At 37.3% G+C, this 17,259-nt stretch overlaps 1 protein-coding gene across 16 annotated transcripts in view; it reads right to left on the bottom strand.

The window, feature by feature from the left end:
• Window positions 1-5,548: 5,548 nt before the first annotated feature.
• The window catches only part of MYT1L (myelin transcription factor 1 like), a 310,332-nt gene continuing 298,621 nt past the window's right edge, over window positions 5,549-17,259 (bottom strand). For 12 of the 16 annotated variants that reach the window (XM_030946699.1, XM_030946700.1, XM_030946697.1 and 9 more), the window contains 4 exons: window positions 16,299-16,390; window positions 13,197-13,306; window positions 8,658-8,801; window positions 5,549-8,336 (listed from right to left, as the gene is read on the bottom strand). In XM_030946699.1, the coding sequence (XP_030802559.1) occupies window positions 8,196-8,336; window positions 8,658-8,801; window positions 13,197-13,306; window positions 16,299-16,390 (487 nt within the window). In that variant the 3' untranslated portion in view covers window positions 5,549-8,195. The remainder of the gene's footprint in view (window positions 8,337-8,657; window positions 8,802-13,196; window positions 13,307-16,298; window positions 16,391-17,259) is intronic. The other 4 variants (XM_030946702.1, XM_030946707.1, XM_030946714.1 and 1 more) reach the window with 1 other exon arrangement.

Here is a 17,259-nt window from a genome sequence, read left to right as displayed (position 1 = left end):
GGAGAGGTGCAACCTTTGCCATGAATATTGCTATCACTTCTTATTTACCCACCTACCCTGAAAGAGTCCCTTTTCATGCCAGTCAGTTCAAAATGGCTTAAAATTATACATTCCCAAAAGTTATGACTACAAAAACTTAGCAGTTCTGCTGATACTGCAATATCTGTTTTTAGACATATCACATTTTGCTCTTGGTTTTAAGTATTTTGTATCAGCTGTCCTACAGTAAATGCTATTTCTTAAAAAAGATAATTCCTTTCTCTCTCCTGGAATGAATTATTCTTCCAGACAGTATGCTCTAGACCTTACTCATGGGATAGAAATTCAGCTTAAGTAATTTTCAAAAATTGTCCTCACATGCATTCTGATAACAATAGATGGTGCAAATGAGAAAGAGTGAAATAACTACAAGGGAATTTTCAGAAGATAATTTTTTTTGTAAAGGACCATATAACTAAGCAGATGAGAATCAGAGAAATTGGCACCTGATAGAAAGAACTTTCTCCTGAATAGGCTTGAATTGGTTAAATTAGCTGCTATTACTGTTACCATGCCATTTTCCCAGGAGGAGCAGCAAAACTAGATTTTACTGTGAACTTTTCTCTTTTGTAGTTTTCCGAAAATGTTAGTGATATAAAGATAAAATTCTTTTTTGGTCCAAGAGGTATAGCATAGAAAGGGCTCTCCATTTTTTCTTAGGAAAATAGAGTTTTGGGGTATCAGCATTTTTAATCAGAGATTAACTCTACATATGTATCTGGGAACGTGGACATGAGAGATACATAGGTATCATGTCATGTGTAGTCAGAAGAGCTGAAATATCTATTTTAGCAATAAAGTTTAGATATTACTGATATCTGAGCAAGACCTTACTTCTGTCTAGGCCTGAACATGTTGGTGGAGGTGTTAACAATGATCTCCTTCAATATGACTGTGGCTCACACATCTTGGGCATCCATCTGGGCAGAGTCTCAGGGCTCCAAGGCATGATTGTGGATTTTGTGAGTGGCACACTTCACAATTAAGGATTATATGCACATGTGCACACACTAGTCTTTCATGTTAATGTTACAAAAAAAAAGAAATTTTCAGTTCCATGCATGTAGAGAATAATCTCCTTAAAATGTCTCAAGCAAGGACAAGGTGGTCCATACAGAAAACAATTTCTGTCTGAAAATCTGTTTTCATTTTGTTAACATCTCCTTAATGTGTAAATCCAGTAATGACTTCCATTTGCTCATTATAAAGGCCATGGTCAGTGAAGAACTGAATAAAAGCAATTCCATATGTTAGAATGGTCATTTTCTAGCTGCATACTGTTCAGATACCATTGAATTTAGCACATTTACTTCTATTAATTGAAGTAACAAACCAATTTAAAAATAACCAGAGCCATCTCATAATCACCACCAAAAAATGGAAAAAACATTGTGCCGTTTGAATTGTTCCTATTAAAAGTAATGGCTGGATATAAATTTATGCCTCACTTTCATAACAAATAACCACAGGAAAGGATCTAAACCAGAAGTGCTCTCTAAAGCATAGTTTGAAGCAGTTAGCGCTGCTGTCACCCCAGTGAAGCCTTTGCTGCAGCTGCTGCTCTCCCTAAAGCTGCTGCAGGTATTGCTGCCCCTGGGACCACTCACTGCCGGCAGCCCCAGAGCTACGGGCGAGGGAACAGCAGGACAAGCATCACCAGAAGAGCCAGAAGCAAGGGAAATCCTCCAGTGAGGCTTGATCTGACAAGATCTGACCAAGAAGATAACCTGGCCTGAGGTTCTGTCCTTCAGGGGGATATTCATTTTCTTAAAGCGTCAAATGGAAAGTGGGTGCTTGAGCAAAGTAACAGGTACTCACAAATGCGGGTCATCCGACATACAGAGCATTTCAGGGCTGAAGAAAGAAACTTCATCAGTCACCTCCACAGCACAGTTGGTTGCTCCTCAGACATATGCTCAATGTCAGTGTGTGCAGCCCTAATGTTTGGTGTGCAGTAGGAGACAGGTTTTCTCACGAAGCAGTTTGACTTTTCAGTCTTAAGAGTTTCTTATTTTCAGATCACAAAGTCAAGACTCATCTAAAGCTAATTTAAGGTTAAAGCTTCTCTCATTGGCTGCCTGAATCATGTAGCAAAAATATCAAAACCTTTGGACAGGGCAGAGTCCAGGGTATAATGCAAAGACCAGAAGCAAGTGCAAGTGTCAATGGGTCAATATCATAAAAACTTAATTACTTCTGAGAAACACCCACTTGGCATCCCTGGGGCATCCTCTAGCTCCGCTGTACCGTGCATTCCTTTCCTTCTTGAAGGGGCTGTGCATTATCCCATCACGAGTGTTCCTATCTTTTTTTTGCTACTTGCTCCATTTTGTATATGTCTGCATTTTTGATGGTCTGATAGTCCTGTTTCTTTTGCTTCTTACTGACCATGTGTTGAAGATTGCATGCAAGATGTTTTCCATTACCATCTGTATGGCAGATTATCTTTTGTCAAGTGGGCAGTTTGCCTTATCTCTCTCTTTGAGTGACCACATTCACACCTTCCTCGGGAGGGGACCTCTGCTGATAACAGACTATTGAATGTCACTGCATGACTGATAAGAACTATAACATCCCATTGTGAGATGCTCGGCCCAGAGGGAGGAGCCAAGCACTGCTACCCCTATATAGTATGAGATTCTGAAACTCCAGCAAGGCTTTTCTCCACGGGATTCCCCAGAGGAACAGCAGCTACCTCTTCCTCCACTGGATCTTCAGAGGAAGACTACATCCTTCTCTACAGATCCTCCTTGCTCCAACAGAACCACACCTGATACTTCAGAGGACTGCAGCCACATTTTCGATTGGACTACCACCAACACCCTGACCAACAGGGTGTCAGGTTGGGTTCTGACTCTGTCAGTGTTGTTCTAGTGGACTGCATTGTTTATTTTATTCTTTTTATTTCTTCCCTATTAAAGAACTGTTACTTCCTGCTCCCATATTTTTGCCTCAGAGTCCCTTAATTTAAAATTATAGCAATTCGGAGGGTGGGGAGGGTTTACATTCTCCATTTCAGGGGAGGCTCCTGCCTTCCTTAGCAGACTCCTGTCTTTTCCAAACCAAGACACCATGTTTAGTAGTTCTGCAGCTTCTGTTTTTGTGTGTGTTTTGAACCTTTCCCAGACAGTTGGGCTAATCATGCTTTTTGGAGGCATTTGCAAGAGATGTGATTTTCAATGTACAGTCAGTGAATCTGGAGAACCCCCAAATTATTCCTTATCATTCATGAGAGGTAGTGAAGAAAATCAAGTCTACTGTCAGCTGGGTTAAATGTTCTGCTTAGAGATCAATTTCAATCTATTGAAAAAAGCGCCTGTAATGAAAACTCTTCCTCTAGACTTAGATCTGTTTTTCTCCACAAAAAGTGCTGAATGAATAATTGATTGCACATGCTCCATTCCACATCTTCCCCACTGCTTTATGAGGAAGTAAAACTCTAGTAGTGACAAGACAGACTTCAAAGTTATTTATGCACACAGTTTCTGACATAGTTTTTTTCTTTTTGGTACTACTGAGGCACATAATCCCATTAGTGATTTGAAACAACAAAACCAGGAATGACCAAAGACGAGAAGATTGAGAAGCACAGAATTGATATATTATACATAAAGAACTTGATGGTATGATGGACTAAATAGAAAGGCAAGGTTAGAAATTACTTAAAGATAATAGAATTTTTTTTATCCATTACAAAACTTGATAAAAATGTAGCAGTTGGTCACAGGTCTAAGAGTTGTCAGTGAATGATCAAGAAAAAGCAAAATGTACAAGGATGTAGTGACATGCAAAGTATTTTGGGGCAATAGGAACAGAGAGGTCTAGTGTTATTTATGAAGACATTGTTTGGGATACTGGGCACAGGAGGCTCAAGAAGGACTGAGTCAAAAAAGTTCAAGAAGGATTAAGTCCACAAGCACAGAGAATAGCCTGTTGATCAAAAAAAAATGGAAAAATGGTCCTGCAGGACCAGAGGAGTTGGCTTACACCCTTTGGCAAAAGGATTTGTCAGAAGAGATACTGACATTGGCAGGAGACAGAAGAAGGGAGTGGCATTAACTACTTCACTGCTCATCTGACTACTAATGTAGAGAACATGATGCCTTTAGATACTCTGCATCATACATGATGTACTGAGATTGAAAACACAGCTATCCTCCAAATGTTCACTTTTTTCATCTGTTCACCTCTTGTTGTTTCTCATTCTTTTTTTAAGCGTTGCTGGTTTGTTGTGGTTTTGGTTTTTTTTACTATAAAAAGTCTCACAGTTGGAGGTATCAAATACTGATATGAAAATAACTTCTATAGCTGTACATGATCATAGTGTCATAAGGTTAAGAAAATTGATCATATACGAATGATTAAGACTAAAATTTTGCATGTGATGCTGAAGAAGACCAGATTTTCTGAAACGTTCCCCATCTTACCTACAAAAGCATTTGTATCACATTGTGTATACATGCAGATTATCCTCCTCTTTCTTGCAGTGATTTCTGTAGTTGACTGCATGGCTTTTCCTGCCTTCCTGTTCTGCTCTCTGCTGTGCGAAGTGTCCTGGACCCTCTGTAAGTTTCCCATTCCCCAACAGCTGATCAGCCTTTGCTAGGGGCAGAGAGACAGTCCAGAGTTTGTCTTGGTGCTCCTGTCTTGGTCATTTAGGATGATCTCTAAGGAATGCAATTAAGAGGAATGGCATGCAGGGACAACATACAGCATTAATTATTGATACCACTGCATAACACTGGACTTAAAATATATTCAATACAGGAACCCAAGCATATGGTAAAGTCGTAATTATGCTTATTAATAAATTAATTACCAATTCTCTGTGTAGTTACTCTTGTTTGTTTTCAAGGAAGATGTTTTTAATTAGGTTGTAGTATAAAACTGCTAGTGGAATCTAAAGCAGTTATTAAGTCACTGCAGGGGTAACATGGGTTACATCGTGGTGCAGAATATGGCATGTGACAGATGTACTGATGGTGTCAGTTTCTGCCACAGGCTGTGATGACCACAAGTGTTGGCTGACTGTTGTCATTCAACTCTTCAGCTGACTGGTTCTAAAAGCAGCTTGAGGCCTTGGTGCACATCAGAAGAAAGGGAAAAGCTTTCCAACTCAGGTTCATTTTCCATTGGCTTATTCCTCATTTTTGAGTCTAGGTACCTGATTATCATTAAATGATATGATTAAAATACATGTAAAATGTATGATTAAATACATTATTAATTTATTTAAATATATTGCACACAACACTTTAGTCACACTATTTGGGCCAAAACACTATTCAATTTCTTTCTAGGGAAATGTTAGAAAAATATATTGTGCTTATGCATTTATGGAGAGTGGGAAGAGCATCATTTGAAGAGCATCTCTGTGGGCAGAATTTGAGGCATCAACAGCCAAGTCTTCCTGTTAAAAAAGGTCTCTGAGGATTTCCTTGTAGTAATGTAATCTATAAAATAAAGTGAAAATGCTGAAAGTGATCATAGAACCACTGTGCTACAAATGTGGCAACACATTTTTTTATTTATTTAGAGTAAGATGTGTTAACATCCAGCATGACAAAATTTGTACAAAGTTCACAATTTAAAAATGAAGTATCACAGCAACTTGTGATTCCACACATTTATAGCAAAATTAAAATGTCAACAAATCCATGCCGTGTAGTACAAAAATAAATCAAACTTCAGTTCCACAGAGAGCACAATAAATAGTTTATACAAAATTCTGTCTTAATAAATGATTACTTAAATTAACTTAGAAATGAATATGAACAATAAGTTATAATAAATAAACTCTGATGACTCACAATAATTTCATATGAAAGGTCAGCATTCTAATATGTGACACTTTGTGATCCCTATATAATAGTCACAGATAACTTTTGATTTGATATTATGTACCAACATTAGATGAGCAGCAGATTTGTGCTTAAAATCCCTTTTCATTGTACATAGGTGATAACAATAAGAATCCAAAACTGATACTATCTATTACTCTACTGAAAGCATTACTATATTGGCAAAGAAGCTGCAGACACAATGCAGTGGAAAAATGCATATGCCATTATGAACAATGAAAGCCCTAAAAGGAGGCTAGGGCAAAAGTACAATATATATGGCAGAAGGTGAACAACAAGCACCTTGCTTCAGCTCTCAAAAAGGCAATTCTGAGCATGGCAGCTACAACTAATAGCACAACAGAAAAAGGGCACTGTACAGATAAGATACTGCAGAGCCCCAAAGTAATTACATAATCTTTTCCCAGCTAGTTATTAAAGTCCTCGTGGAAAACTGTAAGCTTTTGTACAGTGAATAGTATAAAGTGCCGCTGGGATATACATATATTTATACATATATATATATACCGAGGTTGAGTATTGTATCAGAATATTTGTTGTGAGATCCCTGTAGTCTCCCTTAGCAATATTATTGGATTGGCCATAATGGCTTCCACTATAATTTGTTCAGGTTTAGTGTCACAAGGCTAATGACACAAGAAATTGCACACCTCCGTATGGATATATAGGGCAAGGTAAGTGCAAATAGTCAACTGGCACATTGTGGGGACAATGACCCTGTAAGTCCTGTTCTGCTAAAAATATTTTATTTTTTACAAAACCCATCTTTTTCATAACAAAATTTTAAAGTACTTTTGTACTTTCTGCATAACATCAAGACATGGAAGGAAAAGATATGCTATCAAATTTAAATAAATTCAACATCTGTAAAACACAACACATCACCAAATTTACTACTTAAAAAAGAAAAATGTAGTAATAAAAAGTGGTCTTATGCATACATATAGTGCAGTCATTTTGAAGAAAACAATCAAATCTTGAAGGTACAAGTAAGTTTTACCTTAAAATGATCCTGTTTAAAGCAAAAAAAGTGCTGAAGTATATTTAATTACATTAAAAATTTGATTGCATTCATTTTTGCAATAGGTGATAGTAGAACAAATACAAAGCATATGTGAATGCTGCAGTAATGATTGTTCTCCAACAGAAAGCAAAACATAAATATCAAAATGTTAAGAATGGGATCGAATGTTTGGCAAAGCAAAAGGAAAAATCTTTACTGAACTGCATTCCTACTACAGGTAGCAATGAATGCAGTTCAGTAACTCTAAAAGACACAGATCATTTGTATTTATCCCAAAATTAAAGATGTGAAAAGGCAATATTAACTTTTAAATATTGTCCTTCGTCTTGAATTGAAACCACAGAATTTCTGAAAGATGAACTACATTGCTATAACAGATAGTTCAGAGGGGCACTAGCAGTCCGGTAGAAATAAGAGAATGTTGGCTCCAAAGTTTATTGGAAAACAAAAGCTGAAATCTTCACGTTGTCCACCTCTGATATAGTTCTTTTCATAATGGAAGTTCCCATATTCATACCATGTAATGCTTAGAAGTTAATTAAAAAGTGCTGTTTAAGCTGCTTTGAATCTTCTGTCAAGTTTCCATGGCTTGATGTTGTCTTACAATAAATTACCCATTTTGTAACTTACATCTAATCCATGCCATTTTCTTGGAATTCAAAAAACCTCATTTTATTGCCCCCACCACACACCATCCTTCAAAAACAAAAGTCACATAATATTTTCAAGCATTGTTCAAAAATAAAGCATTTTTGCAACCAATTCTTGCTATGAAACAATATGCACACAAAATGTACTTCGTAAATCCCATAAAATCCTCCAACATGAGGCAAAATGATAGTGTTTAAAAAGTGGCTGCAGACCGCAACATTGTCATTCAAAGCTGTTTTTTTTTTGTCCATTTCAGTTCAAAATACTAAAACATTTAATCACTAAAGCATTAAAAAGAATTTACACTCTATTTATTTTGATCAGCTTACCTCTTCAGAAATATATATACCCCAAAAATGTGCATACATTAGCAGCTATAAACATTACATGGCATATCACACTATGTCAGCTTATATGAAAACGTACAAAATGTGAATGTATTCAAAAAACTATTCTGCAGTTACTATCTTTAAAGCAAGACATAAAATCATTATGAAGTCTTGTAAGCATAACACTGTTTCAAACAGAAATAAATATATAACACTTTCTGGTAAATTACAGCAGCAAAAAACAAGAGGCATCCTTTTTTTAAGCAAGATTTTCATCACTATAGCAGCTGTTCAGACCTGAATTCCTCTCACAGCCTGCTTTATATTTTCCAGTAGGGCTTTATTTTCTGGACTCTGATAACGATCTTGATTTGTATACATGTCCGTCAAAGTGGTCACGTAAGCATCAAAATTTTGTTCATTGATTGGTTCCTACGAGATATTAAATAGTAGTTCATATACAACTTTTATTTTCTTAATCGTATATTCATTTAAGCATAACATATTAGCAAGGCATACTGCCACCATTTTTATAATATTTAAAAAGCCTATTTAGTTCTTACTTAATTTTACAGGATACACTGGAACAGGCCCTCCATGTCTGTTAGCAGTTAAATGTATCTCTATGGTTTCAGTGCTGTTACCACAAATATCCAACTGGTTGATGAAACATAAACATAAAAAAAAGGTATCTATTGTATGAGGTGAACTGAAGATCGCCAAATTCCTTAACTTGTGCTCTCAATCACTTACCATATGTGGCAGCTGGATATTAGCTAGACTATGAATTAAAGACTGGCTTAAATTGGCCAATTCATGAAGAAGAGACTCATTTTGCTGTTCAATTACTTTGTTCTCCTCTTCTATTGTCTTCAGGTTGCTCTCCATTGTGGTAATCTAAAACGGACAAATTTGTGTACAATGTAATATAAGGCAAACTGGTACAAAGCATGCACTCTTTGAAGGGAGAGAGAACAGAAATACCAGGGAAAGGAGAAAAGGTCTATTCATTCATGTTTAAAAAGGTTTTGCTTGAGTTTGCAGTTCTTATCGTCACTAAGCCTTTCTTATTCCCACTGCATGTTGTATAACTTTAACAGCTTGTCTTTTCAATACTGGTAATAGTGAGTGAATGAACTTGGATTTGATTCCACTCCTTTAGAGCTTTTCTTGTATAGTTGAAAGGCATTAAGGACCTTAGTTCTGCAAGTTCACCCATGCAGTTAAACTCCCAGAAGCCAGTCTTAGGGGCATTCTGTAGTAAGTCACGCTTTTCTTATATTTTCAGCTACACATATATCTTGTTAATTAAGCATGCATAGCTCCTTGCTGCCAATGTTTAGCTCTTTGTAAGTATAATATGATTCTGTGCAAACTCACAGGGCTGATTTTGAAAGCTGAAAAACTGCATGTTATTTCAATGTATGTACAAAGTCAGAAAGTTTTCCAATACATACAGTGAGTTGTAAAACTGAAGAAACTGAAGAATATTTGAGCATAGGCCTGTGGCATTGCTTCATGTACAAGTGAAAACAACTGAGACAGTGCTCTGCCTGTGTTTCCAGACACGTTAGCTCTGACCTTGCATGGTGCCCTGCTTGAGCTAAAAGCATTGCTGAGAGAAAGAGCTTGTGGAGAGCATTGTGCTAACGGAGTTATAAGGATTTCAGATGAGCACTGGCTTATGTCCAGCTCATCAAGAGCACATGCAGAGCTCATTCACATCTGTCTGTACTTTCCTCTGTAGCCCTGTCTGTACTTTCCACATGGGGTGATAACTGTTAACATCTATTACAGAGTGTACAGTGTGCTCTGTGTGTGTGTAGGTTAAAATATGCATTGACAAGAAAAAAGAAGCCAGTGAAGTGGAAAAAATGCCAAAGAACACAAGGTTTTGAATTCTCAAAATGAGGTTTTATCCATTTCTATACTGGCCTAGAGAGTGAGCTGTGGAAAGAATTGATACAATTGAAATGCTGATGGGAAGGTCAGAGGTTTGTGCAGTAGTAACAGGCAGAAGGGTACAGTGCACATCAACTTGACCTTCGGAGGGTAAATGTTTGGAAACTGGTGGCACAGTCAGGTAGTTAGAGGAATCACATTTTATTTTGGACCTAAACTTTTAGTCTGCTTATGGAAATGCAGGCCATTAGTTGATAGAAGTAATTTTGAAAAGTTATGTGTCTACATAAACAGTTTCCAAGTATCTCTTGCTTTGACTACAGGTGCAAATTGCAGTTAATCCAAGTTGCCAGTATTGTAGGGACTTGGTTTTGTAACAATAATTGATTCTGAGCTAATTTCCACAAAATATATTAGTAAGGAAAAAATACTTTCTTCATCTTTGAACTTGGACACCTGATCCTCCTCTATTATTTTGCTTTCAGCTTGTTTATATTGGAGGGAAATGCTGTATCCAAACGCAAAACATCTTTCATAGCTGATTCTTAGTCAAGTCCTACTCCTATACCTATCCTATTTTTTTTAATATTACAGACCAGAATGAGGAGTCTGATGCCAATGAAGGTTCAGTTCAGTATGGCATACTGCAGCCATCTCACACTAACTTTAGCAGGAGCTGACATTCTACAGATTTTCTATCTAGCTAAGTATTGCAACTTGAACCATCTTTTTTGCTTTTTTTCATAAAATGCTGAATTCTGCAAATACAGTGGCAGATGATCAGCATATCTCACCACTTCACTTAGTATTCATCTGTAAGTTCATCTGTTTTAAATTTAATTATTGTATTTGTTCACTTAAAGGCTGAAATTTCCCTCCTCACATTTTAATCTAAAACTAAGAAATGTTTACTTGTATGTATTCTGAAAATCAGATAATCTGCTTCTTGTATGAAACACACAATTATTTGCAGATTTGTTCTTCCCCTCTCCCCTTTATGTGTTTCTGCTCCTCTCATATTTGCATGTTAAATTTGAACAAATTTACTAGAAGATTTTAGATTAAAAATACTTCCCTCAAAGTCTTAAGTAAAAAGGCAGTCGAGTAAAGGAGAGTCTTACAACTGTGCCAACTAAGAAAAAGGACTGACTTCTCACTTTATTAAATTGAAAAATTCTGCATGGAAGCATTTCCTGTTCCTGTCATATGAAAAACTTTCACTGGCACTTACAATCATATGGGTTGCAAATCTGTATCAAACAAGACTGTTGCTACTTCTAGTGTTCACATAACTTCCACTATTTTCCCATTGCATATTTTCCATCTGTCAAATTTTACTGAAATCTGAGTTGCACAATGATTTTCTAAAGGTTTATCAGCAAACATTTTGTTATGTCCAGTATAATTTCACTGTTGCAAATAAAGGGGACTGTTGACTTTGATCCTCTTAATAGTTTGATAATGACTATGATGTAACTCCCTATGTGTTGTAAATGTAAATTGCTTATCTTCAGGAGAGTGTATGAATTCAAAACTAAGGATTCTACATTTTCTTTGTGAGGTTTAACTCAGTTGGGATTCTCTGCAAGGCCTTAGTAGCTAGCTGGATAAGAATAGATTAGTATTAGACCAAATTACCCAGAGATTGTGGAATTTCTAGTATGGGAAGTAAAGAACAGGTTAGACAAGCACCTGTCAGGTTTAGCTTAGGAACATCTTAGGAAGTAAAGGTGACTGGTAGACAAAATAATGTTTTCGTGGTCTCTTGTAGTTCTACTTTTTAAAATCCCATTAATCATTTTAATCTACCCTTTTTCTAAATCTGCTGCACTCAAGTGTGAAAAATATCCTTTTAACTTATTGGTAAAATCACCAGCTGAGCTTTCTCTTACCAAGAACATTCAGTGGTCCCACAAGTGCCTAATCTGACTTTTAAGAATATGCAGTGGCACTAGTCTGAAGAATGAAAGCTGGAACTGAGACCACTAAAGTATGCCTTTTGTACTCATTTCAGATCAAAGCTTGATATGAAATTCCTAGATAAATCTCTGAAACTCAATACATGTTTATGCCTGTGATAGTGCTATCATGGCTTTATTTTTCAATCCATCTGGCCAAATATAAAATTAAAAGTGCAGTTAATTACTGACAACTATAGCATTTACCTAATGTACATGTAACAGCCAAACTGCTTCACGTTTTTTAAAAACTCAGCCATATCAGTCTGTATGTAAATAGCATCTACAGTGTATTAAGCAGAAGAAAACATAAAGCAATTGGAAGCTGCCAGATTCAAATTTCTCAAGAGTAAATATATGTAATTTTGCTACCATTGATTATTCTTCTTGCTTTATGTTCTTGCAGATTTTCTCCTCATTACCCTACAGTTGTATTTGGTCACATCAGGAAACTGTGTAAACCTTGAATCAAATCCTATGAAAGCTGAATAATGACAGTGGAACTCTGAATACAGGCATAAAGTAGAAGTGAGGTTTCAGTATCAATCTGGCTAAGGTTTAGAAATCAAATATAACCTGAATTGAAGAAGTAGATCCTGCCTTTATGACTATACAAGAGGAGAAGGAGAATCCTGGACATGGTGCCCATCTCCACAAGCAGCAGACGAAGTAACAAGGAGTGGTTTACTCTGTTTCCATGGAAATCAACTGAGTGACTATCATCATGGGACTAAAGACTGACAAATGGTGACTGTGGTGAATTTCACTCTTGGTGTCTGTGCTCAAACCATGTGAAGAGACAAGCACCAGAATCTATGCTGGACACTGAAAAATTTTAGGGGAATTCAATTAATTTTCTTCTTTTGCTTTTTCCATCCAGTTTTAGGACTACTGAATAATGGGATTTTAGTTAATAGTCTAATGTTATGTTTTCTGCTTTTTTTTCCCCCCGACAAATTTATACAAAATGAAAAAAGAATTAATCTGGATCGCTGGAACGACTACTGCTGCCAAGGGCTGCATTTAGTGCATCACATGATACTCACTTCTCTGTCTAAATTTCCTCTGTAAGATATGACAAAAGCCATGTTGTTCATCTGGGCTCCTTCACCTTGTAACTTATGTTAACAACCATATTGTCACACAATATTTTAACTACTATCAGAAAGGCATAGCCTTATCAAGGGGAAATACCAAGCTGACCATGACAGGTCATGTTTTGCCATTATTTAAAGAATGTATTTGCTGAGTTCTTTTTGGTTTCTTTTACTGTTGGTAACTGATGTGAAAATTGCATAATGAACACTGTCTTCAGATTTTATAAATAGTAAATTATGCATAGATATCTTAATATATAAGGAAACAATAAATGTCCTATATTTTTTAATCAGTCATGTAGAAAAAGCAGCTTGAATTTAGGGCTTCATAAAACTGTTACCTGAGTTCTGAGTTTAATCATATCAGCTTCCATCTGGGAGTTGGATTCATTTAGTTCTTTGATTTCTTCATCTAACTGTTTAATTTCTTCATCATTTTCTATACCTGTGTGACATAAAAATAAAAGGAGTGTTAAAATAATTAAATCAGAGTTCAGTGAATTAATTATTTCCATATTTAAAAATTAATTTATTTCAAGCAAAAAAGGAAGCATTCTTCAAACTTTTATTCTGCAGTTAAAAAGAAGTATATTTTCAACTACTTTTAGTTTAAAAATTGCAGTAATTCTCCATTGAAAATACCTGGAGGATCAAAAGGACCTTTAACTTTATATTGTAAGAAATGTACCTGCAGCAACAAATTTCGCTCCACTGTCATATGTAATTTATTTAAATAGTGTGTCCACTTATAGATCTTCTGAAGGAAAGTAAAAAATCTTAACATGGTAATCTCTTCATATTACACCATTATCAAGAGAAGCTGTAACTAATTCAGAATTTTTTTTTCTCAACAAAGAGAAATTTTGTTGATGTACTGGGATATACTGTGATTCTGCAGTTGTTTTTAATGTTGGACGATGGCTCAGAATGGTTCAGAAGGGTTCAGAAGGGTGTTATTAAATAACAATATATGGAGTAATTTTAAAATGGAAGTGCTTTCACATTTTTTGAAATAAATATTAAAAGCAACAGAACTTTAAAGTTAATTACATTTCTAAGAATTCAGACAGGAATAAACTGTGTCAGTTTAATTTATTTATCTTTATAATTAACATAACAAAGCATAAAATTATCCTGGGACGAGACAGATAGATCTGTCTTTTTTCACGTCAAAGTGTGAACACCTAAAGCCAGAGAAACTGGTGCTCCCACTCTCCTTCTTCTGCTGGTATAAATCTTTCATACCTTTCCCCATAGTGCCTGACTCTGATAGGAAAGATATCATAGAATTATAGAATGGCTTGGGTTGGAAGGGACCTTGAAGATTATCTAGTTTCGACCCCTCTGCCATTGGCTGGAACATCTTCCCAGACCAGGGAAGACTAGGTAAGGTTTTTCAGGGCCTCATCCAGCCTGGCCTGAAACACTTCCAGGGAAGAGGTATCCACAGCTTCTCTGAACAACCTGTTCCAGTGCCTCACCTCTCTCACAGTAAGGAGTATTTTCCTAATATCCAATCTAAACCTACTCTCTTGCAGTTTGAAGCCCTTTTCCCCTTTGTCCTGTCACTACGTGCCTTTGTAAAAAGTCCCTCTCCATCTTTGTCATAGGATCCCTTCAGGTACTGGAAGGCTGCAATTAGGTCACCCCTAAACCATCTCTTTTCCAGGCCAAACAATCCCAATTTTCTCAGCCTTTCCTCATAACAGAGCTGCTCCATCCCTCTGGTCGTCTTGGTGGCCTCTTCTGCACTCACTCCCACAGGTCCATGTCCTTCCTGTGCTGGGGGCCCCAGAGCTGGATGCAGCCCTGCAGGTGGGGTCTCAGCAGAGCAGAGCAGAGCAGAGCAGAGCAGAGCAGAGCAGAGCAGAGCAGAGCAGAGGGGCAGAATCCCCTCCCCACGCTGCCTCTGATGCAGCCCAGGGCAGGTTTGGCTCTCCAGGCTGTGAGGGCACATGGCTGGGTCATGTCCAGCCTCTCACCCCCCTCACACCCCCAAATCCTTCTCAGCAGGGCTGCTCAGGATCTGCTCATCCCCAGCCTGTGTTGATGCTGGGGATTGTCCCAACCAAGGTGCAGCATCTTGCACTTGGTCTTGTTAAACCTCAAGAGATTCCCATGGGCCACTTCTCCAGCTTGTCCAGGTCCCTCTGGATGGCATCCTGTCCTTCAGGAGTGTCACTGCACCACAGCTTGGTGTCATCTGCCAGTTTGCTGAGGTTGCACCCAATCCCTTTGTCTATGTCATTAATGCAGATATTAAATAACACTGGTCCCAGTACAGACCCCTAAGGGACAACACTTGTCACTGATGTCCATTGGGACTCTGGGCCATTGACCGCTACCCTCTGGATGTGACAATCCAACCAATTCCTTATTCACCTAACACTGCACCTATCAAATCCATCTGTATCCAATTCAGAGAGAAAGATGTTGTAGGAGACGATGGCTGTGGTTTTATAGAAGTCCAGGTAAGTGACATCTGTCGCTCTTCCTGTGTCCATTGATGTGGTCACCCCATCATAGAAGTCCATGGGGTTGCTCAGGCAGGCCATGTGTCCAAGTAGCCAAAATATCCACATATTACTCCTTAAGGCATTCTTCCTGGGCATGGCAGACACTTATAGTTTTCAATAGTACCCAGGTTGTAGAGAAAATAACATCCAGATCTTTCACTCCCTGGTTACAAACTCTTGAACAAAGACAGCCACTGCTTTCTCCAGATGCGCTGGCCATGTGGGCTGAGGTGCCTCCTGCACTGTGTTCAAATGCTCTGCGACTCTACATGCAGTGTACACCAGTTAAGAAGGCATGCACTGCCACACACTAAGTTTTCCAAGAAAATTCAGGACTTAGGCACCTCCCAGACAAGTTTTTATCATATTACTTACTTGAACTACATTTTGCTTTTACTGCACTTCAACTACCAGGCTACTATCCTGACTTTCATCCAAGGTACCTTCATCATCTTCCCTGCAACTCAAGGTTCCCAGGAAGAATTGCAGTTTACTGGAGCTGAAATGGCACAAAGCCATCTCCATCTGCCAGAGGTTATAGAGCCATAGGTCCAAATGAATTCAAGGGAACTCAGGAGGAATTGAAATTCTGGAAATAAACCCTTTTTCTCTTCTGAATCCTGCAACAATATAAGACTAACTATTGCCCTTTGATGAATGAAATGTGAACCAGCAAATTATAATGGTATATTCTACTTTGAAATATTTTAGAGTTTTAGATTTATATAGACATAACTCAGTCTGACTGCTCTACTCCTGGCTCAGGTTTCCAGAGCATAAGACCTGGTTTCACTTCTACTGACAGTGAATTCACAATTTATATAGAGTGGATTTATACATGTAGGAAAAAAGGCAAAAGAGTAACAGTAACTTTAGTTTACAGAGAATCAGTATTTAAGATCTTAATGATTAAAAATTTACCATTACTGGCCCGCTGCTTTATTGTTAGCATTTGTTCTCCGGACAGCTTTGCTTTCTTCATTGCTGAAGTAGCTCTGGGGCATCCTGATAAACTGTGAACAGCAAGGAGCCTGTTAATTTTGACAGGTCATTGAAAAGAAATCTGTAATCCAAACCTGTAATAAAAACAGTATCAGAGACATGGTTTATCTTCACTGCCTAGCACTGAAAGAGTGCACTAGTCTGAAAAAATGAAGGACTTACCAGTAGTGATTTCATTGTTTTGTTTTTCTTCCAAGATCTTTTTGCATAGACAGCTAATGTAGAAGTCAGATATACAGTTCAATTTTCATAAGACAAAATACTTTTAATAAAACGTTTTATTTTAAAAGCAGTTATTGTCTAAATATTCCCACTTGAATTTATGTGTCCCTGTCTGAACTTCCTCCCTTTTTTGATTCAAATGTTCAAACATGGAACTGAATGCTGAGAGAAGAGGACATGAGCTACCTCTCATATACAAATGACTAGCTCTTACAAGCTGCTTTTCTTTGTGAATATCACCTACTGAGCTAGCTAAATTGCCCTTTTCTAATATTTTTCTTAAAATGGCCGTAACTTATGTGTTGGCTTTTTGGTGGAGCCCAAGGAAGCAATTCCAATAGAAACGACCTTGTTTTAATGGGGGATATATATGTCTTATAATGCATATCTGTTACATTTATGGATGTACATTCAGTTATCTCTTCTCTCTCACATTGCCAAAATATTAAGCTTTTTAATTACATTGCACAAAACAGTTTGATAGCCAACACAGTCTTAGCAGTCTTTATTGTAAAAATTAAAATACAGATCAGACAGTGCTCAGTACTTAACAAGTAATGGTACACCAAATTACCCCCTTTTTCCAAAATCACATCTTTCATGTAGTTTCACTATTGCAGATAAGAGAAAATACATATTCAATCTAATTCAATGGTGG

This window comes from Camarhynchus parvulus, chromosome 3 (assembly GCF_901933205.1).
Source record: "Camarhynchus parvulus chromosome 3, STF_HiC, whole genome shotgun sequence".
NCBI lineage: Eukaryota > Metazoa > Chordata > Aves > Passeriformes > Thraupidae > Camarhynchus > Camarhynchus parvulus.
The sequence above is the reverse complement of the archived record's forward strand: the minus strand, read 5'-3'. Positions and strand labels throughout refer to the sequence as shown.